The sequence below is a fragment of the Carcharhinus amblyrhynchos genome, chromosome 2, assembly GCF_965287045.1.
Source record: "Carcharhinus amblyrhynchos chromosome 2, sCarAmb.v2.hapA, whole genome shotgun sequence".
NCBI lineage: Eukaryota > Metazoa > Chordata > Chondrichthyes > Carcharhiniformes > Carcharhinidae > Carcharhinus > Carcharhinus amblyrhynchos.
Window position 1 is genome coordinate 83,841,264 of NC_137325.1, and position 27,497 is coordinate 83,868,760.

Genomic DNA, 27,497 nt, shown 5'->3' on the forward strand with positions numbered 1-27,497 from the left:
ATCTGATTATTAAGATACAGCAAATCTGTAAACAACCTGAAGCAGATTAACAGCATTCTCTCTGGTTAGTTAGAGTGTTACGTTAGTCCCAGTAGGGACAACTCAAATGGCAGTCAGCAAATTCTGTTCACAAACTTGCACTTTACTCTAAAATTATTTCCCAGACTGTAAATATGTTCACATTTGCTTCCACTATATAATTTCCTTCATTAGAATTTTGCAAGAGCTGACTTTGATGTGAAAAATAGCAGGTTGCCAGGTATGTAATGAGATTGCTATGATTGTTGAACCTTGCAGGACAATTATGTACCAAAATAAATAGAGTTCCAGAAAGTAAAATTATCATTCTTGATAACTGCTTCAGTTAATGCCTATGTGATCATGTTGATATGGGGAGAGAAACTCAAATAGAAACCCACTGAGGTGGAGTAGCCATTTTAACACCTTTCACATTATCTGACAAAGAGGACAGCTGAGGCTGAGACATGGGACCAAATAAACTACTATCGTGCTAACATGTTTTGTGTCACAATCAAGCAGGATGCTTCTCAGAATTTGATTTCTGTTCAAGGGAAAAGAATGGAACAGATAGGGCTCTGAAGATTTAATGGACAGGGTGGTGCCAACATGGGCCTGCTGGTGATAATATCCAGTGAAACTCTGGAGGATGGAACAATTGTCGAAGAATACTGAAAGTTTTTACATGGCACGGTGGGGAGAGCTGGAAGTGACTTTTGGACTGTTCTTTTAATACCAGAAATCTGCCAAAATTATGGCACACAGTAAGAGGTTTTATAAGACATATTCTGATTGTTTTAATTAGTGAATTCAAAAGTACATTTTCTTTGGTTTGATTTATTAGTTGACTGTTAATTAATATTTAATCTTTATTGATGTTGCTTTTTTCTACAGTAAAAGCCTTAAAAAGTGAAATTTTGTCTTTTGATTCTTTTCATCAATCATTTATGAATTCATTTTTTTAAAACAATTATAAGAACATAAGAACATAAGAAATAGGAGCAGGAGTAGGCCATCCAGCCCTTCGAGCCTGCCCCACCATTCAATAAGATCATGGCTGATCTGCCGTGTCTCAGTTCCACATTCCCAAGCTGCAGTGTTATTTGTGCACCTTGAAATAACTGATTATCACCACTGATAGACAGACTGTGCCTTGTAATGGCCAGGGACAGGAGGACAGTGTGATGAGGAATCAGTGGGAAACAAATGAAGGCTTGGCAGAGAACTCAGGACAGGGCAGACAAGGGCAGGGGGCAAAACTAGCAGGGATACTGGGCAGGGCTGGTGAAGGTATAGTACAAAGCTGGTGAGGGCATGACCTGGCAGAAAAGATATGCCATACAGAGAAGCCGAGTGATTACAAACAAGAGCTGTCACCGACTGATGGACACATGCCAATGAATCAGTTGTGCATATGCCAGAGAATGCACTGTGAGCCAAGTGCACATGCACGACTGCCTCTAGCTGATTGGCATCTGGAGTTACAATGCGAAATGAAAGCATGAAGCTTCATTTTAATATCTAAATATCCAACTCATTTCCTGTAACTGATCACTCCTCTCTCACTCAGCCGCCATTTAAGGAGTATTGGGTATGTGCTTCAGATTGAACCTGACATGACCCCCAAACCAAGTTTTGTGGAGTTAAAATTTAGCCCCTAACCTCACCCATAACTAACACAATTTAGCTGCTGTCTATGAAGCCCTCGCATAAGTCAATTCCCTTGAAAAGGGGGAAAATGCAAATGCTGGGGAGAACAATAAAACTGTAAAATTTATTTGGATTGAGATGTGAATGGAGAACATTTATAAAGAACAGTATATCTCAAAAAAATTTATAATGGAAAATACTTGAATAACTTTGTTCAAACTGATGATAGCGGTACACTTTGACTATTAAGAATTAATATATATCTTCCTGTACATTAAATCTCATCCCGCATGCTGCAAACACTTCACTTATCAATCATTCTCCATACATTCCGCATGACTCTAGTGCAATCACCATGAATAGGTGATTGTTTAAAGCAGAACTGATTGGTACATCAATCATAGACATTGCTACAAGCGCAAAAATCTCCACCTGCAACACTTTGACAGATTTATCAAATCAAGATTTTAACAGTACTATTTGGAATTGTATTGAAAATTGAAAAATGGATAGTGTGCATTCAGCTTGAAAAGGGAGGGTTTTTTTCCTCCCCTTGCATCCAGTTGTATTTGACAAGCTTACCCTTTAAACATATGAATTGACTGATTGATAAGAATTTCACGGGCAGAATTTTATATTCACATGTTGATGGGTTTGTAGGTGGGGAGATGTGTGTAAAATTCCACAGATGGGCTCCTCACTGGATTCTCACCCACCCAGCCCATGCCCCAGCCGTGGTCCTTAAGTGACCATTTATCCCACCCAGACTCAGTTTTCATGGCAGATTTCCGGGGTCTGAGGGGAGCCTGGAGATTAATCGGGTTCAGGCTTCAGATGGGAAGTTGGTGGATGGATGGGGGTACCTCCATTAGCAGCCCCCAATTAACAACACCACCCCTCCCCTCGCCCCACCAAGACCAGTGAGCTTTGCACATAAGCTGTGGGAGAGAATGCTCCTTCAGACTGAAGCACAGCTAGAGTGAGTATGGGTATCAGGAATTTGGAACTAAGTGGGAAATGAATTAACTTTGTTGTCATTCTCTTTATTTTTTTTTGCAAGATCTGGTAACCACAAGATCTCCTCCTTTCTAGTGACCCCTCCATCCTCTCCAGTGAGTCCCTAGGCCTCCTCTAACCTCCCTGCCCCACGATTGCCAAAGCTTACCTATTCCTAGAATCCTGGGACGTAAGCTCTGGGGACTGTTTGCAGTCCCATGCTTCTGGCCCTGCATGGGTTAAAGAGCTGCCAGCCAACCAGACTGACTGGCAGTTCGTTAAGATGGAATCTCTCCTCGAATGAGGGGCGGAAGTCAGGTTGGTGTGTGCGCAGTTCTGAGCACCACATTATAGGAAGGAGGTGACTGCATTGGAGGGGATACAGAGGAGATTAACCAGAATGCTGCCTGGGATAGAACATTTAAGTTATGAAGACAGGTTGTATAGGCTTTGGTTGTTTTCACTGGAGCAGAAAAGACTGAGCAGCAACCTGATCGAGGTGAACAGGATTATGAGAGACATGGACAGAGTGGCTAAGGAGCAGCTGTTCCCCCTCATTTGAAGGATTTGTCATGAGGGAACAAAATTTCAAGGTGAGGGGCAGAGGTCTGGGGGGGTGGGTGTGAGGATAAACCCTTTTTACCCTGAGAGTGGTGACAGTCTGGAACGCGCTGCCTGGGAGGGTAGTAGAGGCAAGTTGCCTCATGTCCTTTAAAAAGTACCTGGATGAGCACTCGGCACATCATAACATTCAGTGCTATGGGCCAAGTGCTGGTAAATGGGATTAGATGGGAGGTTAGGTGTTTCATGTGTTGGTGCGGACTTGATGGGCCGGAAGGCCTCTTCTGCACTGTATAATTATATAAATTAATGCTCGTAAGAGCTTGAAATCACTATGGGGAAGGCAATGACAGCGAAGATCTCATTAACACAACGGGTGGTACTTCCACTGTCCCTGTTATAACTGTATCCCAAATCACAGAGTGGGAGTCACTGCCATATTAGAGGGAGGCATCCATGTTGGAAATGACTATAATTTTTGAGCAACATATTTCAATTCCATCAAAGAGGCCAAAGGCAAAAGACAGATGATTCTAGCAGTCTTCTTTACCTCCTCATTGGCATGTCCAGAATCAAATTGGAGATCGACTGTCATTTGATTTTGACTGGACAATGCTCACTCATGGCTCAGGACAGCATCTGATTCCTACAAGTATGGATTTCACTGAACCACATGACAGCATATTTAGTTAGGTTTCTGGGGGCAGCCTGACAATACTTCTAGACAAGCTGCCAAGTCAGGACGGGATTGGGGGCACCAATTCCACCATCTGGAATTGGTGTTGCTGCATCCATCCAGAGCATTAACCTGACAGATTCCACACCAGCTTGGAGTCCATCTGCTGTCATCACACTTGGGCTGTTTTATTGTTGGCTACAGGGTCTGCCAAAGAATCCTGAGGCCCTCATTCATGCTACAAATTTTAAAAAGTGGTTCTCAATGTGTGTTAGACCCCCATTAGCATATTCAAAGCATCTAACACCTATTTTTGGCATCCCATTGGGACATCTAAAAGATGTACCTTATGAATTTAGCAATTGGACCAATGTCTGTGCAAACTTAGTTTTTTTGAGTTTAAAGTTTGTTTATTTATTAGTATCATAAGTAGGCTTACATTAACATTGCAATGAAGTTACTATAAAAATCCCCTTGTCACCACAGTCCGGTGCCTGTTTGGATACACTGAGTGAGAATTTAGCACAGCCAATGCACCTAACCAGCATGTCTTTTGAACTGTGGGAGGAAATCCACGCAGACATGGAGAGAACATACAGATTTCGCACAGACAATGACCCAAGCTGGGAAGCTAAACCTGGGTCCCTGATGCTGTGAGGCAGCAATGTGAACCACTGTGCCACCATGCCGCCCACTTGGCACAGCCTCTCCCCGCTGCTAAATTAGGATTTACTGTATCCATGCAATGCCTGAAAAAGGGAATCAGCACAAACCAAATTCTATTCCAATACTAGACCAGTCATTAGTTTCTGCGTCACTGAATCATCAAAAAACCAGGTTTAGACACGTGTTCCCCAGCTGCCTTTCCAAAAAGAATTGAATATAGAATTTTTATCACACATGGGTGACACCACTTAAGTCAATGTTTTCAGATTATAGAACAAGACTAGAAGCTTTCATTTTGCTTATTATTATAGGAGTTTATGAAGGAATTTTCAGAAGATGAAAGAGGCTTATAAAAACTTTTTCATTTAGGTTACTACAGGAGCCAATTGTTCTGCTCCAAATTTGTCTTGAATGATTGCCAGTTGATGAAGCGTGTGCATTTTAATGTTCCAGCGCTGGGGCTAGTCAGTATCTAACATGTAGAAAGATGACTTTACAGTGAAACAACGGTCCTTCAAGTTTGCCTTTCACCTTTACTGATGCCATAGCTATTAGCAAGGTTCACACATGTGGTAGCTAATTAATACAATGCAGGAATGGATTGCTCACCTTGCCATTTTCTTGCAAGTCCATTCTTTTTCAGTCAATTTAGCGATAACAATGTGAAAGTTGCTGGTAGCAATGCTATTGTATGAATTGTTATTTAAAATAAATAGGCTTGGGGAAAGAGAATTTCCTACAAATACATTTAACACATTTGAATGTATCATAATATTTCATAATTGTATTATAATAATATAATCTGTAAGCTCTGCCCCAATGAGTATAAATATAGGGCTTATTTTGCTGCAATCGGCTCTGAGAAATACCACAAGAAATAGGGATGGAGACTGGTAATGTTGTGTGCCCTCCTCCTTCATATCAGTGTATGTTTTCTGGTGGTTATCCTAAAGGGCGGGAGGACCACATTTGCTTACAATGGGTGCAATTAAAACAATAAGTGCAAGTTGCTTCCTGGTTCTTGTGCATCATCTTCCTGCTTCTTCACCAATGAGATAGCCATTTTGATGATGTACAGAAGAACTGTGCCTCAGACCCTATACCTGACCCCTCTCCAGTTAGAATATCCAACAGGAAGTGGCAACAGAGCTAAAGTTTTTTCTTCCTGATAGGAATCTTTAGCTTGGGATCATTCAGATTGCTCCTGACTGCTGTTTACGATGACATGCATTTGTTTATCACCGCTATCATAGATCCCTACAGTGCAGAAGACGTCATTTAGTCGATCGAGTCTGCACCAACTTTCTCACAGAGTATCTTTCCCAGGCCCTCTCCCCCACCCTAGCCCCATAACCCCACACATTTACCATGGCCAATCCATCTAACCTACACAACTTGGGACAGTAAAGGGCAATTTAGTGTGGGTAATCCACCTAGCCTGTACATCTTTGACCTGTGAGAGGAAACCGGAGCACATGGAGGAAACCCATGTAGGCATGGGAAAATATACAAACTCCACACAGTCACTCAACTGAACCCCAGCTCTTAAAGCTGTGAGGCAGCAATGCTAACCACTGCACCATCATGCTGCTTTGACACAGGACAACATAAACTTTAGAGGTGTAATTAAAATTACAGAATCATAAAATGTTTACAGGTTAGGGAGAGGCCATATGGCTTGTCAAGGCTCTGCCGTCCCTCTGCAGGAGCAAATCAGGTAGTCCCACTCTTTTGTGCACATTTCCTTCGTAGTCCAGCATTTCATTTCCGTTCAGCTGCTTATTCAATAACTTTCTGAAAGCCGTAATTCAACCAGCCTCTACTATACTTTCAGACATTGCATTCTGAATTGTAAACATCTGCTACTTAAATACTTTTACTTCATGTCGCCTCTGGTTCTTTTGCCAATCGCCATATATCAGGTTTTGTCTGTTTTTTCAACCTTCTGCCAATCAAAACAGTTTCTATCTATTCTGTCTAGACCACCCTGCCCTGCCACTCCCACTCCATAATTTTGAACACACCAATCAAATTTCCTCTCAACCTTCTCCTTTTCTGAGGAGAACATCCCAAGTTTCTCCAATCCATCTACTTAACTGAAGTTGCTCATCCATAGAACCATTCTCGTAAATCTTCTCTGCGCTCTCTCTAAAGTCTTTATACTCTACCTAATGTGTGCTGTCCCAAATTGGACACAATACTACAGTGATTCGAGTCAGTGTTTTATGAGGATTCATCATAACATCCTCAATTTTGTACTCTATACCTTTATTTATGAAGCCTGAGGTCCTCAATGTCTTTTTAATCACTTTCTCAACTTGACACCCTTAAGCTTTCTTGAGAAAGTGCCTCACCAATACTTGGGAATCCCTAGCCCAAGATTGCATGAACTGGAGGAAAAGCATCTGTGAAGAGCTGAACACCTTGAGTTTCATTGCGGAGAGCAAGTCGAAGCCAAGCATCAACATGGAAAGGAGCGCTTGGCAACTCCAGTACTCCACTACCTGCTCCTCCAACCACCATCTGCCCCACCTGTGACAGAGCCTGTAGGTCACAGATTGGACTCCTCAGTCACCCAAGAACTCATTTTTAGTATGGGAGCAAATCATCCTTGAGACTGAAGCACTCTAAGAAGAAGACAACTTCTCGGTATTAAGTTTCATCCATCACGTGTCCACCCGTACCATCAGCCTGTCTATGTTCTCTTGAAGTCTATCACTACCCTCTTCAGAATTGATAGTACATCCAAGATTTTGTCATCTGCAAGTTTGGAAATTATGCCTTTACATCCAGCTGTAAGTCATTGTTACATTTGAGCAAAAAGAGTGGTCGAATAACCAGTTCCTGGGAACCCCACTGTATACCATCTTTCAGTCCAAAAAACAAAGGTCCACTACTATTCTCAGCTTCCAGCCAGTCAGCCAATTTTGTATCAACGCTGCCACTGTTCCTGTTGTTCATTGTCTTCAGCTTTGCTGGCAAGCCTATTGTGTGGCACTTTATCAAAGCCCTTTGGAACTCCTACACACCTTGTCAACCCTCGACTTAATAAAGTTGGTTAAACACAAGTTATCTTTAACAAATCCTTGTTCACTTTCATTACTTGCCCAACTATTTATTCGTTTTGCCCAGATTATTGTTATTAAAAAAATTCCAACCACTCAGGTTAAACTAACTGGTCTATTGTTACTATGTTTATTTTTATACCTTTTTGTGAACAAGGGTGTTACATTCGTCATTGACCAGCCTTCTGGAACCATCCCCTGTTCCATATCTAACAAGCATTGGAAGATTGTAGCCCATACCTCCTGCAAATTTCACTCTTACTTCACTCAACATCATCGGATGCATCCTTTTAGTCTAATCAACCTGAAACACAGCAAACCTTTCTGGTATCTCCTTTTTATTAATTTTAGCCCAACAGTAATTTTAGCTGCCTCTTCTTTCACTAAGACTTAGCCATGTCCTCTGTATCCTTTGATCCCTAATCAGCTCTATCCCTCCTCCTGAACCTTTTTGCTACTTATATATCTGTAGCAGGCTTCTGGATTCTGCTTCATGCTAACTGCCATTCTCTTCTCATACTCCCTCATTTCCTTTTCACTTCTCCTCTTAAAATTCAAAATATAGCCCAGTTTGCAAATGTAGTATCAACCTGACACCTGTCATATGCACCCCTTTTCTGTTTCATCTCTTCATCAACAAGGGAGCTCTGGTTTTGGTTGCCCTAACCTTTCCCCTCGTGGGAATATATCTTGACTATACCTGAACCCTCTCCACTTTAAATGCTTTGCTCTGCTACGGCTTTGATTCCAGTTTCCCCAGGTAAGATCTCTTCTACCTCACAGAAATTGATCCCTCTCCAGTGAAGTATTTTCAGTCTAGATTGCACCTGATCTGACTAGCACAAGTGGGATTTTCCGGCCACGCTTGCCCTAAAACCAGCAAATCCTGCCCGAGGTCAATGGGCCTTTCCATGGTCCGCCCCTTGCCTGCTACAATTCCCATGGTGGGCAGAATGAGAAAATTCACCTCAATATGTTTATGCTTTAACTGATTTAGTTAACTCAGATATAAATTGTGCTGCAAACCCATGTAATGGGTGAGCAGTCCTCAGAAGGGCAGCAGAAGATTGATCTCCCAACTTATGTTAAATAAAGACCTTCAGTCACTGGAACTCTCACACTCAAGGGGTCTCATCTTTCAACCACAATATAGTCCTTTCCCATGGCCATTCTGAACCTCACAATACTATTATCAACTCTTCCCTTTATGTTCCTCTACTGACCTGCATCTAACTTTTCTCCTATAATTCCAGACGCAATGGCCTGCATTTGACATGAACCATGGGAATTATTGAGGCATTTAAACAACCTGATCCTAAGGTCAATGTTATGCACTTCAGGTGAGTTTAACATGCCTGGAAGATAGGCTCAGGGCCCAAAGGCAAAAGTGGTCTTTGTTTGTTTATAATAATATGAAGAAGGTAGTCTGTCAGTCATTTTGACAAAACTCTCTTGTTTCTGTACTTTTTTGATTTGCCATTCATCTTCGTACTAAAATGAAAGACTAGCAGATGAGTATGTTCATGTTAAAGTTAAAGTTAATTTATTAGTCACAAGTAGGCTTAAATTAACACTGCAATGAAGTTACTGTGAAATTCCCCTAGTTGCCACACTATAGCACCTGACTAGCATGCCTTTCAGACTGTGGGAGAAAACTGGAGTACCCGGAGGAAACCCATGCAGACAGGGGGAGAATGTGCAAACTCCACACAGACAGTGACCCAAGCCAGAATTGAACCTGGTCCCTGGTGCTGTGAGGCAGCAGTGCTAACCACTGTGCCACTATGCTGCCCCAATTATAGAATTGGTATGGGGGAAAGTTCTGTAACACCGGAGGCTCCTACATCCAAAAAATTCTTCCTTGTTTTATTGTGGTGTGAATTTCATAGCCCATAAAAACGATTGACAATTGCGATACGTATATAAGTTTGTACATCTACAGCTGCGTAAAGATTTAGGAATCTGGACCTCTCCTGATGGTTCAATATCTTGTGCAGGTCTGAAATGAAAAATCAACTTTACGTAGATTGGCAGAGGCAACAGCACTGGTCCCTTTACCTTAAGACACTGCTATAAAGTCAGGACTCCCATCCCACTTTTAAACAAATGCCCACAGATTTTATCACAACATTCATAAGTTTAAATACACTCAGATGGCTTTTTCTTTTACACTGGATGTGCCTGCTGTTCTCAGTAACAATTTACCTGCTAACACAAGACCCATAATTAAATAAGTATGATTGCACACACTAACATGCCATCCAACTGCTGTCACAACCACTGTCACCACCACCAATGGCACTTAGGCTTTGTTAGAAACCCAAATTTACCTTAACAGTGACAGCAGAGGTCAGAAACCTCAAGTCCCAACAGATTTCATAATGTTTTAGCATGTCCAGACAGAGGATGAGCTACATGCGATCAGATCAGCATTTTTACATTTTTTGGACCCAGTGCACCTGTGCAAGAAGACAGGATCAGGTGCCGGAGAGCTGAGCACCATTTAAGGAAGAGATGGACAGGTTTTTAATTAGTAAGGCATTGAAGAGCTATAGTGAACTGTGGCTATGGTGAACAGGGAGGAAAGTGGAGATGAGGGTGTGGTGAGATCAGCCATGATCATATTAAATGGCGGAGCAGACATGAGGGGCTAAATTGTCTATTCCTGTTCCCAGTTCTTATGGAAAGACTAGTGTCCCAGGCAGGAGGCAGGGAGTGGTTCCAACACGGGAAAGGTTAGGGAAAGGTTCCAAATGAAAGTCTCAGGTGGGAGACAGAGGCAGGGGACAGAAATAGATTAGAGAAAGGGTTGCTGTGAGCAGACTTTAAGTAAAGATCCATTGAAGATCCAGTGGAAAGTTTGTGACTCTGTGCTGTAGGAAGTTGGAGCGAAGGTAGTGCTTTGGAGCAATGGAGATTTGCTCAGCACAGCTGAAAATCTGAAACTGTACTGGCAATTTGGTGCTTGGGTGCATACTCAGAAATCCAGGGGAATGGAATCTCAGATGAGACTGAAACCATCGGTTGGGGGGGGGGGATCATCAAAGCCGACCGTGTTGAAGCAACATTATTTAGAGAATTCCAAGGTGAGATCTTCTAAGGTGAAGATACTAAGATCCCTCATGAGAGAGACAGAATTTCAGTGAGATTTGTGGACTCAGTGTTACTGACATTTGGATGGCTTGCTGAGAGATCCAGGGAACCTGATTTGGTCGCTTCTGACATTTATTGCACAGTGTGGTGTATTTCACCACAGTTTTGCTGTTAATTCACATGTAATTCATCTTAATTCTGAATGTTAGAGCACAAGATTGGCATCGTAAACTGTTTTACCTTTATGATCTTGGATTTGAAAGCTTGTTTTTGTTTGTTCAAAACCCATGGATTCTTATGACTTTCTTCATTTACCTTAAATCTCAGATTTTGTTTACTTTAAAGAAAACATTAATGGTCTCTAACCAGACCTGAGCATCAATGTGGAGATTTGGTCAAGGATCATAACTTAATGACATGCCTGACCAGTAGTTGGCAGAGAATCAATAAAACTTATATGATGAATCACCAGCTCTAAAGAGGGCTGAAGTTTCCAAATGGCAATTTCTGAATCAAATATTCAACCACTGTGCTTCTGGGCTTTGAGATGAGGAAAGAAAATGAGTGAAACCAGGTTTATGAGTTTCCATCCATGCACTATGCTGCTGCTGCTCCAGCAAAAATAAAGGCTTCAAAAGGTCATTAGCTGTATCTGTTGAATCAAAATGTAAATCTTTCTAATTGTCATGCAATTTTTGTGTGTGGTGGGAATTAATTCAGCTGACAGTTCAATTTTTCACACTCTGGTAGCTTCCGTATATTGTGTGATATCAGAAAGGTTTCACATTATTGGAGACTTGCCTGAGGGTGAAATTAATGTTGCAGCCAATACACTCTATAATATTTGCTTAAATTATTAAAAGTGAAATCATATTTTCACGTCATAAACAATTCAAGGCCTGTCAAAGCACCTTAGGCATTTGGAAAAACCTTTGTGAACCAACCATATCAAATTATGCTAGTAAAAAGCACACGTAGATCCTTTGGTGACCTTTGATGTCATGCTTACCATCCTGCAACCTGGACAGTCATTGCCATTCTGACATGTTCGCCTCCGGGCCTGCACCCCTCCCCCACACTGTGCAGTGCAGCGTTCCCATGGGCCCCAAGGAGTCCAGAATGTGTGCGGAGGGCATTGAAGATGCTCATTGCAATACCTAGAAAAGAAGCAGAATAATTAGTACACACCCTTCTATAGTAGCCATCACAGAGTACGGTGTGTGCATTAGCAATGTTAATTTTTTTCTTTTATTGTATCTAATGAGACTAAAACATTTTTTAAAATTCAAGGTAACATATGGAGCTCACAGAAATACTGCCAGATGTGCAAATGCTTGGCAAAAATGAAAATTGCACATTACAGGTCTAAATGCAACCTCATAATGAAAGTAAGGTAACATTACATCAAAGAAATTGCACTACCGTGGAATCAGCCACAACAGTAAAAGTACCTAACTACTGATGATTAACCTTTTCTAGTGAATGAACCATATCCATATGTTATTATTGGGAATAGAGCCCCTGAATGCTACATTTCAGCACCTGGAACACTGGAATAACAAATTGGCTTCACTTTGGCTTTTCCTGGCTGCTGTGCGTGACACAGCTTTAGTACATGATATCTGATTGAATACAATGATGGCATGATAATCAAACAAATCTTTGAAGGGAAATCTTGCCGGACCTGGCAGCACCATTCTCACATATAATTATAGTGCTCAACTATGAATGCTTCTGAGTGATGAGATGTTAGATTAGCAAATCATTGTACAAACACAAAATAACCACGTGACCCCGATTCCACTAGAAATGTACTGTCAGTACAGATTAAGCATTCCAAATTGTTAATCATTTTCAAAGGCTTTTCTTTCCCTTTTGTTTTACTCCTCTTTCTGGACTTTCCAATGGCACTAAATCATACAGTTGAACAAGGTTAGCTGAACGAAGATTTAGCAAAGGTGTTTAAAATTATGAAGGGTTTAGATTTTTTAAAAATTCATTCATAAGATGTGGACACGGCCAGCATCTGTTACCCATCCATAACTCTGTTTGACTGGTGGTGGGCTGCCTTCCAGGTACACCAGCAGTGTTGTTAAGGCATTCTAGGTTTTTGACTCAGTGACAGTGAAGGAATGGCATTAGAGCAGCAAGTCAGAATGGCATATATCTTGGGAGGAGATTTTGCGGGTGGTGGTGTTTCTATGTGCCAGCTGCCCTTGATCTTTCATGTGGGGAAGTTGCAGGTTTGGAAGGTTCTGTCGAAGGAGGTTTGGCAAACTTCTGCTGTGCATCCTGTTGCAACTGTGCATTAGCGATGGAAGAATTGAATTTTAAGATGGCACATGGGATGAGGATCAAGCTGGCTGCTTTATCCGTGACTGTCTCAAGTGTTTGTGTATTATTAGGGCTGCACTCATCTAGGCAAGTGGATGCAGATCTTGAATCCTGCAGATGATGGATAGATTTTGGGGAATCATGAAGCTAGTTATACACTGCAAAATTCCCAATATTTACATGGTTAGTCCAGTTCAGTTACTGGTCAATGGTAACTCCAACGATGTTGATAGTGGGGCATTTGGCGATGGTAATACCATGATAAATGCAATGAGAGAAAAAAATTTTCACATAGCATGTGGTCTATAATGCACTGCCTGGAAATGGGGTGGAGGCAGGTTCCGTTGAGGTATTCAAGAGGGCATTACATGATTATTTGAATAGAAACAATGTGCAGGATAATCATGAAAAGGGAGGAGAATGGCATTAAGTCATAATGTTCATTCAGAGAGGTGACATGATGAGTCAAATGGCCTCCTTCTGCACAGTAACAATTCTGTGATTCTGGAACATCAATTGGAGATGGTCATATTCTCTCTTGCTGGATATTGTCTGGCACTTGTGTGGCAAAAATATTACATGCCACTTTGCATTCCAAGCCTGAATGTTGTCCAACTCTTATTACATGTCAACATGGACTGCATTAATGTTTGAAGAGCTGCAAATTGTTCTGGACATCAATCAACTTCCCCACCTCTGACCTTATGAAGGATGCAAGGTTATTGATGAAGCTGCTGAAGACGGTAGGGTTGAGGACACTACCCTGAAGAACTCTTGCAGTGATGTCCTGGCCTGAGATAACCATAAACATCTTCTTTTGCACCAAGTATGACTCCAACCAGTGTAGAATTACCCCCTCCCCCATAAACTCCCATTATTTTCAGCTCTTTTGTTCATGTTTAGACCAACGCAATAATGAAATCTGACGCCAAATGGCCCGTGTGGAACCCAAACGGAGTATTAATGAGTGGATTATTGCTGTGCAAGTGCCACTGGATAACACTGACGACAATATCTTCTGTCAATTTGTTAATGAAGAGTAGACAAATGAAGCAGTAATTGGCCAATTTGGATTTGTCCTGCTTTTTCTGGACAGGATGTACCTGAGCAGTTCTCCACATTGCTAGGTAGATGCCAGTAAAAGGACTGTATTGGAACATTATAGCTAGGGGCACCATTAGTTCTCAAACATAGGTCTTCAGTACCATCATCGGAACATTATCAGGGTCTATAGCCTTTCCAGTCTTCAAAACCTTCAGCTGTTTCTTGGTATTAAGGGGAATGAATCAAATTGGCTGAAGTCTGGCAACTATGATGCTGGGGACCTCAGGAGGAGACCAAGAGGGATCATTCATTTGGCACTTCTAGATGAAGATGGTTGCAGATGCTTCGTTATTATCTTTTGCACTGATGGGTTGTGCTCCTCCATCATAATGAGGATGGATGCCTCTTAATTGCCCGGCAATTTTTCACCACCTTTCACTACTTGATATGGCAGAACCGGAGAGTATTGATCCGATCAGTTGATTTTGGGATCGCATGCTGCTTAGTATGTAAAAATATTGCAAGTACTTGCGACACATAATAATGTTTCAATGTGACAACCAATGTAATAATTAAGGAACACATTCTAAAACTCTATCCACCTGCTACAGACATGTTAGAATTATTGGACAAAAGTCAGTCAGATATGTTCAGCAGCCTGTTAGATGTCAGTCCACCCTTTCCCTGGTCAGTCATTGGCTGTTTCTAAGCATCTGACCACAGTGTAAATTCTACATCATCTCAACTGGCTGCATACAGCTAGCTTTAATAATGTCCATGTATGGAGAATAGATTAGTAAAGATAACTAGCGACAAGGATAAAAACTTAGAGCTAACTTTTACCATCTGTACAGCATAAATAGTGTAGAACAAGAACTAATAGTGCCGGAACCCTGGCAAACCTCACTATTTGAATTGGCCCATGGGGCCACAGTGCTGTATAAATTCTGCCGTCTGCTCTAGCTTAAGTTTTGATAACTTGCCAAGCAGCTGCACGCAAAGGCTGCTAATCATGTTCATCGGACATGTGGAAACGTGGTGCAGCAGAAGGCTTTTAATGCCGAATCAGAACCTTTTAAAGAACCTTTTCTGAGAAAATCAGCAATCCTCTTTGCAAACAATGTCAAAACTGCAATCTAGTCAGGGGTGACTGTTATAAAAAAACACATTCACATGAAAATAAAAATCAGGTTTTCTTTTTCTTGTGTCTTACAAATGTTGCTTCTTTCTAAGCTGCTGAGCTAGCCTTTTATACAAGTTTAGTCTTATTTCCAAAATATCTATGAAAGCTCCAATAAACATCAGGTATGTTGATTCAGCTAGGATCTATTGCTGAATAAATTGGAGAATTGTGTTCTGTGCTAATGAATTAGGGCCAAGTTTTTTTGGTTCTACTGGCAGCACTTCAAGTCAGAGTTCAGTGTGCTGCTCTTTTCTCAGGCCTGAGCCTCAATGTCTTCTACCACACTGAAATAAACCTGTTTTATTACAGTCTGTTAAATTAATGGAGGTCAAACATGGGAATTGAGTAATTGATTCTGGGTATATAAGGTGACTGCTTCCTTTCACTTCACCAGGAATACTCTCATGCAAATCACGCTCATACACAATACGAGCTTTACTGGGGAATTCTTCCCAAGTCAATGTATTTTTCTATCAAAAGGAATTCAACCTCTGAAAAACAAAAGCAAGTCTCAAAAGTCCATTAACAAGCACTGTGTCTATGCCCAGTGCTCTGCTGGCTCACAGCTGTGTTCTGAAGCAAAGCACCTGCAGTACTGTTTTTCACCACCTATTTTGTGTTTTTTTTTCTCTTGCTTGCTGCTTTCATTATTGACAATTTTCCCAGTTCAGAAAAAAAGCCAGATTGGGAATATCCAAGGTACTGGAGTCAAATAGTTTGAGTAAGATCTCCCAACTCGGACTACCTTTAATTATCAACCTGTCTCCAATAAAGCATTTACAGAATTGAGTACACCCTAATCAGCAAATACTTAACCCTGGCATTTAAAAGGAATTACTGATTGGGTGGTCCAGTTCCAAACATATCATATACCATTGCACCATTTGAACAAACCTTCCTCAGTGTGTTTTTCTTTCTCATCACTTTTATCTTTCCAATTGTCCTGTCTTTCCCTCTTAAAGTCAATGAATCCTGCTGAAACATTACTGCATACATTCTGCAAGCCCCTGATGCTTCATCCAGTCATTATTCTTCAAATGTGAGTCCAGGCTGTGAGATTCAACAAAGTATTTGACAGCAGAAGTTTCAGTTACCAGGGACAAGGAATCCAATCTCATTCGCTTAACCTATGACCTACAGAACACACTACTGGGCAAGCTGTTCACACACCATTACTTTTTCGGCAAATCCTGGGTGATTAATTCAAATGCAGAGGAAAAATCAGGGCCAAGCACTTTGAAAGCAAGAACTTTCTAGATTTTTCTTGCATGACTTTTCAAGAACTTGTTATCTTAAAAGAAACAATTTTGTGGGTAAATGCAGCTTGAAATAGCGGCACTGATACAAAGAGATGAAGAGGACTCAAATACCACTGTGATGAAGAAGTTAAATTGCTAAATGAGTTCAATGCTTCCCTTTGTTGTTGCTTGCTTTGAGTTCAGGAGTTCCCCTAAGATATAAAAGGGAGCTTTATCAGAGCACTGCCACTTAGGTCTAACAGCCACTGGTGAATTGGTCACATGATCTTTACATTATATAAACACAGCAAAGGGCAAATTATTTTGGAATTTCAATTTTATAGCTTCTAAGTAGCACAGATTGTGCTCACTGTGAAAGTGGGCAATGCCAGAAGAAATCAATGCTGTGATCTAAAGCCAGATGCTATTTGTTTCTATGGTGTAACATGAAATTGAAATGTAAAATTGCATGATTTGGGTTATAGATTAAAATGTACTACTCTCATAAAAACTGAAACAGTTTTATTATGTATTAGATTTGATAGGGATTTGTAACTTATTACAGTTCAAACATTTTTCAATTCGTTAATTTAAAAGATTTTTGCATCCTTCAGGAATGCAATTAAAAGAATTGTCCAAAAATGATTAAGTGTTTGATGTGACCCAAGCAGCGAATGTGTTAAATTGACAAACACTCATTCCATTTAAAACGGTGAGCAAGATGTCTTGTGCTTGAAAAATATTTGTGATTGTTGTGCCAGTGAATATTATATTTTATTCAGGATTATTAAATACAATTGGAGAACAGTTTTGCAATGCACAAGCAAACATTCACTTTCAAAGTTCCTAGTGAGGAATTTTAATACTCCCAGCTCATTTACATTGATGGGAACTCATGGGCAATACATGCTGATTTTTTTGATGTATATTCCTGGTTTAAAAAGTTCCACACTGGGAAGGCAGAAAAGGAAAACTTACTCTACCCCCTGCCTTCACCATTCCTGCTGGGTGAAAATTAAAGCTTAATGTTCTGTAGCAATAACTTTAAGAAAACGTGTCTCAAAAACCCTTCAAGTTCAGAGTACTTCCACGGCTAGTTTACAATGTGTTACAATTAAGAGGTTTAAAAAATTATAGCCAGGATCTTCCACGAAATCGGCAAAGGCCGGTATCGGGAGGAAAAACTGGCGGTCAAGACATCAAAAGCAACGGCAGCTTTTTCCATCATTAAGTGCCATTCTTAAAGATCTCCTCTGCACAGAGTGAGCAGACCGGTCCACCTTGGAATGCCATCCCAGACACTACTTGGGCATGTCCCATGGAGCTGTCAGGGAACAGTGGCTGAGCAGCACCTGGGTGGGTGGGTGGATGGGTGGGGAGGGGTCTATGATTCTGATGTTGAGGCCTGATAATGATATGTTGGGAAACACACAGTCACTAACGGGGGGAGGGAACAATTGTGTCACATATTTGTGTCTGATGCCTGATAGGAGTTTCATACTGGATCAAATACCTCAGAGTGAGTGTCATACTGGATCAGATAGCCCGTAGAGTGAGTATTATACTGGATCAGATACACAGTAGAGTGTCACACTGGATCAGATACCCTGTAGAGTGTCATACTAGATCAGATACACCACAGATGGTGCTATACTGGATCAGAAATCTGATGAGAGCAAGTCAACACTTAAAAAGTCTGTGGGCACCTGTCAGCGTCCAACCATTACATCAGACTCTAAACAGAATCCTTCAGATCCAGTCTAATGTGAACATTTTTTTGTGACAGAGCTCTAACCAAAACAGGTGGTGTTTGAAACGCTGTGAATCTCAACCCACAAAACAAATATGGTAATACAAATGAACTTTTTCTCTAAAACAAATAATATTTTGAATTCTTTGCTCAAGGAGTAATTGTACCTACCGCTCTTCGCGATTCTGTCCTACACAGACACGACCGCCATGCCGAGGAGTTGGGTTGCTACAAGACCGCTGTCGGACCTGAAATCCTATTCCACAACTTGTACTGCAGGGAGACCACAGTGTCCAAGGAGTCCAACCACCATTCCTGTTAGACAATGTGATAAGATGTCAACTTTCTGCTTTGAACAATTACAATCAGAAGATAGAAGATCACTTGTGTCCCTGTCATGGTTTAGGTTTTTCAGATAGCCAGCTTTACCTGGATATGGTCATTACAAAATTAGGAGGTGTAAAAGGGATAAAACTGGACTGGTAACTGATACCTGATTCATGATTCCAATCTTTTTGTTTACCTGGAACAGTTTGCAACCTCCATGCTGGAACCCTCACACTGTCGACCTCCACATTGTGGAGCTGGGCTATCACACAGGCGGATCCTACAGGTGCATGCACCAACGGTGTTACCATCAGTATGGCTGCAGGGTTTCCATAATGACCAGGATCCAAAATTACCATCCGTAGTCATATTTCTCATCTAAAAGGTAAACATTCAGTAAAGCATCAGGGCGTCACAAAGTCAAGTAATTGCAATTCCCATTAATACTGGCAAAAGTTATTTCAGATTTTGAAATCAATAAGGTCTGTTTTACACATCAACTACATTCAGATCAGTGATGATCATTGTCATTGCGAAACATTCCATATCATCACTGGAATGTATAATTCCAAAGCAGCACAATCTGCAGAACATCTGGACTCAAACTGTACACATATAAAATACAATCTATGTTACAGTAAGAAAAGCAGTCCACTCAAATCATCGTTTGCTGGTTAAATGAAGTTTATTTTAACATTTACTTTAGGATTAAGACTTTTTTGATGTCATAATTCCTTATTTTTAATTTCTCTAGAAATGCAGGAAACACCATGCAAGGCACGTTATTTAACCCTTCACCAGTGATGCAATTTGGTTTCAGTACACTTTTAAAGGAGCAAGCACTTTCCTCCAAAGTAAGTACCTTAAAAAGAGGTACATTAAGAGGAATCAAGGGGAAAAATGTGGACTGCAATAGTTAGGATTAAAGTAAGCTGTATGGAGAATATGACAAAACATCCATTGGTGAGGCTATGGATTAGGAGTCTCATGATAAGATTGTAGGCCCAGATTTTGCAGTCAGCAGTGAGGTAAAGATCCAGCAAAGCCAGTGGTACAGATTTCCCAGATCCTGATGGTAATTTGAATCCAGTGCCAAGTCAAAGGGATCGCCAGCAAGCCAGCAACTTCAATCTTATTAAACATGCTGTTTAAAAACCGAGTTACAGCTTATTCAATTCTATTTTTCACAGGCATTTTCAGCAAGACTAATAGCATGAACGTGGACTTTTTTGCCAGTTATAAATATGGAGGTTTATAGCATGGAAACGTGCCCTTTGGCCCAACTTATCTGCATCACCCAGTTTTTGCCATTAAGTTAGTCCCAATTGTCTATGTTTGGCCCATACCCTTCTACATCAATTTCATCTATGTACCTGTCTAAAAAGCTTATTTTTAAACTGCTTTTTAAAAGACAAAATTGTATCCGCCTCTAATACTACCTCTGGCAGCTTGTTCCAGACACTCACCACCCCCTGTGTGAAAAAAATTGCCCCTCTGGACCCTTTTGTATCCCTCCCCTCTCACCTTAAACCTATGCCCTCTAATTTTAGACTCCCCTACCTTTGGGGAAAGATGCTGATTATCCACCTTATCTAAGTCCCTCATTATTTTGTTTATCAGTGTCACAAGTAGGCTTACATTAACATTGCAAAGTAGTAACTGTGAAAATCCCCTAGTCACCATACTCTGGTGCTTGTTCAGGTACACAGGGGGAATTTAACATGGCTAGTGCACCTAACCAGTACGTCTTTTGGACTGAGGGAGGAAACCAGAGCACGCAAACACAGGGAAAACATGCACACTTCACACAGTCACTCAAGCTGGGAATCGAACCCGGGTCCTCGGCACTTTGAGACTGCAGTGCTAACCACCACCACCATGCCACCCCTATTTTATAAACCTCTATAAGATCACCCTTAAGCCTCCTATGATCCAAGGGGAAAAAGTCCATGTCTATCCAACCTCACCTTATAACTCAAACTATCAAGTCCCGGAAGCATCCTAGTAAATCTTTTCATAGAATCATAGAATCCCTACAATGCAGAAGGAAGTCATTCAACCCACTGAGTCTGCACCGACCACAATCCCACCCAGTCCCTATCCTGATAACCCCATGCATTTACTCTAACTAGTCCTCCTGACACTAAGGGGAAATTTGGCATGGCCAATCCTTCTAACCCGCACATCTTTGGACTGCGGGAGGAAACCAGAGCATCTGGAGGAAACCCGCACAAACACAGGAAGAATGTGCAAACTTCACACAGCTAGTGACCCAAACCAGGAATTGAACCCAGGTCCCTGGAGCTGTGAGACAGCAGTTCCAACCACTGTGCATTTTCTGCACTCTTTCTAGTTTAATAATATCCTTTCTACCATAGGGTGACCAGAACTGTACAAAGTTCTGTACATCTTTGATCCAAGTTTCAATCTAAGTCAGGATGTTAATGTAACCACCCACAATAGGGTCACTGATTCAAAGTTCAATGGTTTCTCATTAATTGCAGTCTGAGGATGTTTCAACACCACACTGTATACAGAAGACAGATCATAAGACCATAAGAAATAGGAACAGGAATAGACCATTTGGTGTTACAATGTAACCAGTGATAACATTGGATTTGTTATAATGTAACCAATGGTGACATGCTGTGAGGGTCAGGTGACCAGTTGACCCAGAAGACAATGTAACCAATGGCAAAATAATGTGCTGATCAGCTGACCCAGTGTAAATAAAAAGCAGATGGGAATTGCAAGAGGCTTATATGGCCCAGGGTGTGGTCCCAAGTGAAGGTTCTTTATTAATTTTTTTAAAATTTACTTTCTGAAATTAGTTCTATTATTGCTTGCAACTGAAGTATCCCTATGGCTGAATAATCATTTGGCTCTTTGAGCCTGCTCCACCATTCAATAGGATCGTGCTGATATAATGACATTCCTCTTTCTGCCCTTTCCTCGTAATGCTTGATTGCCTTACTGATCAAAAATCTATCTACCACAGCCTGAAATATACAAATGGACTCTGCCCTATGGCTCTCTGTGGAAAGGAATTCCAAAGACTCCCAACCCTCAGAGAAGAAATTCCTCCTTATCTTGGTATTAATTTGGCACTTTATTCTGAAACTATGCCCTCTGGTCCTAGATGCTCCCACGAGAGGAAGCATCCACTCATCATTCACCCTGTCAAGCCCCTTAAGAATCCTATACGTTTCAGTGAGATCACCTCTTATTCTTCTGAATTCAAATAAATGGAGTCCCAACCTGTTTAATCTTTTCTCATAAACAAACCCTCCATACTGGGGATCATCCTAGTGAACCTTCGCTGGACTAATGAAATAATATCTTTCTCATTAAGGTGGCAAGCTGCTCACAGTACTCCAGATGTTATCTCAAAAGTACTTTGTACATTTTCCCTACTCACATATTCCAACCCCCTTGAAATAAGGGCCAACATTCCATTCAACTTCCTAATTACCTGGTTGCGCCTGTGTGGTTGCTTTCTGTGTTTTGTACACAAGTATCCTCAAGTCCCTTTCTGTTGCAGCTTTCTGCATTTTTTCAATTTAAGTAATACTGTTTTTTTGTTCTCCCTTCCAAAATGAACAACTTTATATTTTCCCACATTATTCTCCACTTGCCAATTTTCTGCCACTTAATCTATCAAAATCTCTTTGTAAACTGCTTGTATCCCATTCACAACTTTCCTTTCCATCTATTTTTGTTCATCTGCGAATTTGGCTATAATACATTTGCTTCCTCCCTAAAGTCATTAATATATATTATGAACAGTTGTGGTCCCAGCACTCATCCCTGTGGAACCCCACTGGTTAAAGGTCGCCAATCTGAAAAACAAACACTTTTATCCCCACTCACTCTTTCCTGCCCATTAGCCTATTCTTTATCTATGACAATATACTAACTCTAACACCACGTCAGACTTAGCTTATGACTTAACCTTTTGTGAGGTATCTTGTCAAGTGCCTTCTGGAAGTCCAAATACAACATATCTACTGGTTACCCTCTAACCACTCTGGTTGAGACTTTCTTGAAAAACTCAAATAAATTAGTTAGAAAAGATTTACCTTCCATGATACCATTCTGTCTCTGCTTGGTTTAGATTATGATTTTTCCAAATGTGCTGCCATTACTTCCTAAAGTGAGGAATCACTAATAACAACTTCCAGATTTCCATATTTAACTGCACAGATACACCTTCCAAAAGGTTGCTGTCGGTCTCAGAGGAGGAATGACAGTGAACAACTTAGCATTGATTTTAAGCACAATTCATTGAAACTACTGAGAGGATCACTGGAGAACAGCACAATATTGGTAGTAATAATTTTAGAGGTTGGGGATCCATAGTGAATACATATGTCTTTCTGGGTGTATAGCAGGGCAAGCTGCTGGAGTTATAAGCAAAAGTCATGAAGTAACTAGTTTCCTATTCTCTGTGAATATTTTTATGGATATTTTGGAAATTAGATCAGGAAAGCATTCATATTTGAAATTCTACTGCAGCGCAGCCTGCATGCTATGGCGGACTCACCATGGACTATTCTCCGGAATCGGTTGCATTCTTGAACACACACATCTCCATCAAGGACGGTCACCTCAGCACCTCACTGTACTGCAAGCCCACAGATAACCTCATGATGCTCCACTTCTCCCGCTTCCACCCTAAACACATTAAAGAAGCCATCCCCTACGGACAAGCCCTCTGTATACACAGGATCTGCTCAGATGAGGAGGATCGCAACAGACACCTCCAGACACTGAAAGATGCCCTCATAAAAACATGATATGGCGCTTGACTCATCGATCAACAGTTCCGATGCACCACAGCAAAAAACCACACCGACTTCCTCAGCAGACAAACATGGGACACGTGTACCCTTCGTCATCCAGTACTTCCCTGAAGCGGAGAAGCTACGACATCTTCTCCAGAGTCTTCAACATCTCATTGATGAAGACGAACATCTTGCCAAGGCTATCCCCACACCCCCACTTCTTGCCTTCAAACAACTGCACAGCCTCAAAGATCATTGTCTGCAGCAAACTACCCAGCCTTCGGGAGAACAGTGACCACAACACCACACAACCCTGCCACGCCAACCTCTGCAAGACATGCTGGATCATCAACATGGATGACATCATCTCACGTAAGAACACCATCCACCAGGTACACAGCACATACTCTTGCAACTCAGCCAATGTTGTCTACCTGATACGCTGCAGGAAAGGATGTCCTGAAGCATGGTACACTGGGGAGACCATGCATCCCCACATCTTGCCTGGGTTTGCAGAATCTCACTAACTATCCTGGCTTAAGATAATTCACACCTCTTTAACCTGTACTTAACCCTCTCTCCACTCGCATTGTCTGCACCTGTAAAGACTTGATTACCTTTTAAGACTCGCATTCCAATCATTATCTTGTAAATTGAGTCTGTGTCTATATATACCCAGTTTATGAACCAAATCCTGCACTCATTTGATGAAAGCAGTGCTCTGAAAACTCATGCTACCAAATATACCTGTTGGACTTTAACCTCGTGTTGAGAGACTTCTTACAAGGTTTAAAGTGCATAGGAGGCATTGATTGAAATTAGCAAGCAATGTTCTTGGCAAGATTCCTGCTACATGATATGCTCTTCTCTTTGGTTTGAGTCCAATAAGAAGTCTCACAACACCAGGTTAAAATCCCACCAGTTTATTTGGTAGTAAACCCATAAGCTTGCGGAAACGCTGTTCCTTCGTCAAGTGTGTGGAAAGTTCTGAAGGGTATATAAAGTCACACACAGTTTACAGAATACTGATCAGAATGTGAGTCTTTACAGCTAACCTGCTATTCAAGTCTTAAAGGTGCAGACAACGTGAGTGAAGATAGCATTATGCATAGGTTAAAGAGATGTGTATTGTCTCCAAAACGGACAGTTAGTGAGATGTTGCAAGTTCAGGCAAGTCATGAGGGTTACAGACAGTGCAACATGAACCCAAGATCCCCGATGAGGCTGTCCTCATGTGTGCGGAACTTGGCTATCAGTCCATGCTCAGCAATTCTGCGCTGTTGTGTGTTGTGAAGGCCGCCTTGGAGAATGCTTAACAGAAATTCAGAGGCTGAATGCCCTTGACTGTTGAAGTTCCCTGACATGAAGGGAACATTCTTGCTCAATGATTGTCCAGCAGTGTCCATTCATTCATTGTCGTTGCGTGTGCATGGCCTCACCAATGTACCATGCCTCGGGACATCCTTTCCTGCAGCGTTTTAGGTACACAACATTGACTCAGTCACAAGAGTATGTACAGTGTACCTGGTGGATAGTGTTCTCATGTGAGATGATGGCACCTGTGTAGATGATCCTGCATGTCTTACAGAGGTTATTGGGGCAGGGTTGTGTGGTGTTGTGGTCACTGTTCTCCTGAAGACTGGGTAGTTTGCTGCCGACAATGGTCTGTTTGAGGTTGCACGATTGTTTGAAAGCAAGTCGTGGGAGTGTGGAGATGGCCTTGGCGAAATGTTTGTCTTCATTGATGACATGTTGAAGGCTTCAGAGAAGATGTTGTAGCTTCTCTGCTCTGCAGAAGTACTGGACGAAGAAGGGTACTCTGTCCACCATGTCCTGTGTTTGTCTTCTGAGGAGGTCAGTATGGTTTTTTGCTGTGGTGCGTCAGAACTGTCAATCGATGAGTCAAGCGCCATATCCTGTTCTTGCAAGGGCGTCTTTCTGCGTCTGGAGGTGTCTGTTGCGATCCTCCTCATCTGAGCAGATTCTGTGTATATGGAGGGCTTATCTGTAGGGGATGGCTTCTTTAATGTGTTTAGGGTGGAAGCTGGAGAAGTGGTGCATTGTGAGGTTATCTGTGGGCTTGCAGTACAATGAGGTGCTGAGGTGACCGTCCTTGATGGAGATGCGTATATCCAAGAATGCAACTGATTCTGGAGAGTAGTCCATGGCGAGTCCAATGGTGGGATGAAACTTGATGTCATCATATAGTTGTTTCAGTGATTGTTCACCATGAGTCCAAAGGAAGAAAATGTCATTGATGAATCTAATGTATAGCATTGGTTGAAGGTTCTGTATGGTGAAGAGGTCTCCTTCGAACCTGTGCATGAAGACATTAGCACATTGAGGTGCAGATTTGGTCCCCATGGCTGTTCCGTGTGTCTGGATGAAGAACTGGTTATTGAAGGTGAAGACACTGTGGTCCAGGATGAAATGGATGAGTTGAGTTATAGAATTGCATCTGGAAATTGGCACTTGTCAGTGTTGAGTACTGAGGCAGTTGCAGCGATGCCATCATCGTGTGGGATGCTGGCGTAGAGAGCTGAGTCATCAACTGTGACGAGAAGTGTCCCTGGTTCAACTGCTCCATGGGTGCTGAGTTTCTGCAAGAAGTCCATAGTGTCACGACAGAAGCTGGCGGTTCATTGTATGCCCTTTCAGGATGCCCTCAATGTAGCTAGAGAGGCTCTCACACAGGGTCCCATTCCCTGACACGATGGGACAGTCGGGTGTGTTTACCTTGTGTATCTTCAGGGTGCAGTAGAGATCTCCAACGCATGGAGTACGAGGGATGAGAGCACGGAGGGTGCTCTGAAAGTACGGATCAAAGGTCTTGGTCAGTTGTTGAGTCGACAGGTGTGTTCTTTGGTCAGATCTGCAGGTAACTCTCTGTGGTGTTTCTCACTGATCAGTTATTGATGCACTTCTTTGCAGTAATCTGTTCTGTTCACTATGACAGCAGTCTGCTGGTTTGATGACAATGTTGCGACTGGTCTTGAGAGTGTGGATGGCATTGCAATTGTGCTTGGGTGACGTTCAGGGCTGTCTTGTGAGTGCGGCTGATGAATCTGGCATTGACACACCTCCTGACAGCTTGAGCATACATGTCGAGTCGAGAGTAGTAGCTTTCCGGAGGAGTCCAATTCGACTCTTTCCTCTTCAGTTGCTGCACTGCAGCTCTCTCTGTCAGTTGTTCCAGTTCATTGTCTATCTGACTGGGTTCACTGTCGGACTCTTTGGGTTTGTGGAAGAACTCCCAGAGCCTTATTCGCCTGATCATTCCTCTGTGTCTGCTGTGAGACTGAAGGGGTCCACTTTGGTGGTGGGGCAGAAATTGAGCCTTGGCTGAGAATTTCAATTTTGTCTTTAACATATTTAGGGTGGAAGCTGGAGAAGTGGAGCATCGTGAGGTTATCCGTGGGTTTGCGGTACGGTGAAGTGCTGAGGTAACCGTCCTCGATGGAGATGCACGTGTTCAAGAATGAAACCAATTCTGGAGAGTAGTCCATGGTGAGTCTGGTGGTGGGATGGAACTTGTTGATGTTCTGATGGTGGGATGGAACTTGATGTACATATGATTTAAATATCATTAACGGGCCAGGGACTGAAGTCTCTGGGCTTGCTAGTGTTCCGCCCCCTCGCCAGCCCCCGTCCACTCCAGCAAGGTTTACTATAGCTGGCAGCTGGTCCCGGCTGGAGTGAAGAGGGGGAGTCATCAAGGCCCCCCAAGAAGTTGGGGCTGAAGGGTGCCCCTGGGCATTGCCAGCCTGGCAGTGCCAGCCTGATACCCAGAGAGCATCTTGGCACTGCTCACCAGGCATCAAGCAATGACAAGGAAGTGGGGCCTCTGGAGGAAGATCAGTGGGGTGGGGTATCCTGCTGCCAATCTGCACTTTTAGACTGTAGGCAAAGTGAGGGACGTCAGAGATCAGGGCTGGACGTCGGGGTGGTGGAGAGCAGGGGGGGAGGAATTGGGAAATAGGGGCTCCAGGCCCTGACATGTTTGTGGAGCCAGCGATCACACTGTGGGGGAGGTGGGGTGTTGCATTTTTGTGGGTGTCGTGGGGCTGGCCAGCAATCAGGAGGCTGGCAGTGCAGGGTTACTGTGCATGCGT

The 27,497-nt window shown here is 42.1% G+C and overlaps 1 protein-coding gene across 1 annotated transcript in view; it reads right to left on the reverse strand.

Moving 5' to 3' along the window:
- The window catches only part of sema5a (sema domain, seven thrombospondin repeats (type 1 and type 1-like), transmembrane domain (TM) and short cytoplasmic domain, (semaphorin) 5A), a 179,986-nt gene that overhangs the window by 24,287 nt on the left and 128,202 nt on the right, over nucleotides 1–27,497 (reverse strand). The window contains exons 13-15 of the mRNA XM_080208270.1: nucleotides 18,798–18,979; nucleotides 18,446–18,589; nucleotides 11,735–11,882 (exon numbers count right to left, since the gene is read on the reverse strand). Coding sequence (XP_080064396.1) covers nucleotides 11,735–11,882; nucleotides 18,446–18,589; nucleotides 18,798–18,979 — 474 coding nt within the window. The remainder of the gene's footprint in view (nucleotides 1–11,734; nucleotides 11,883–18,445; nucleotides 18,590–18,797; nucleotides 18,980–27,497) is intronic.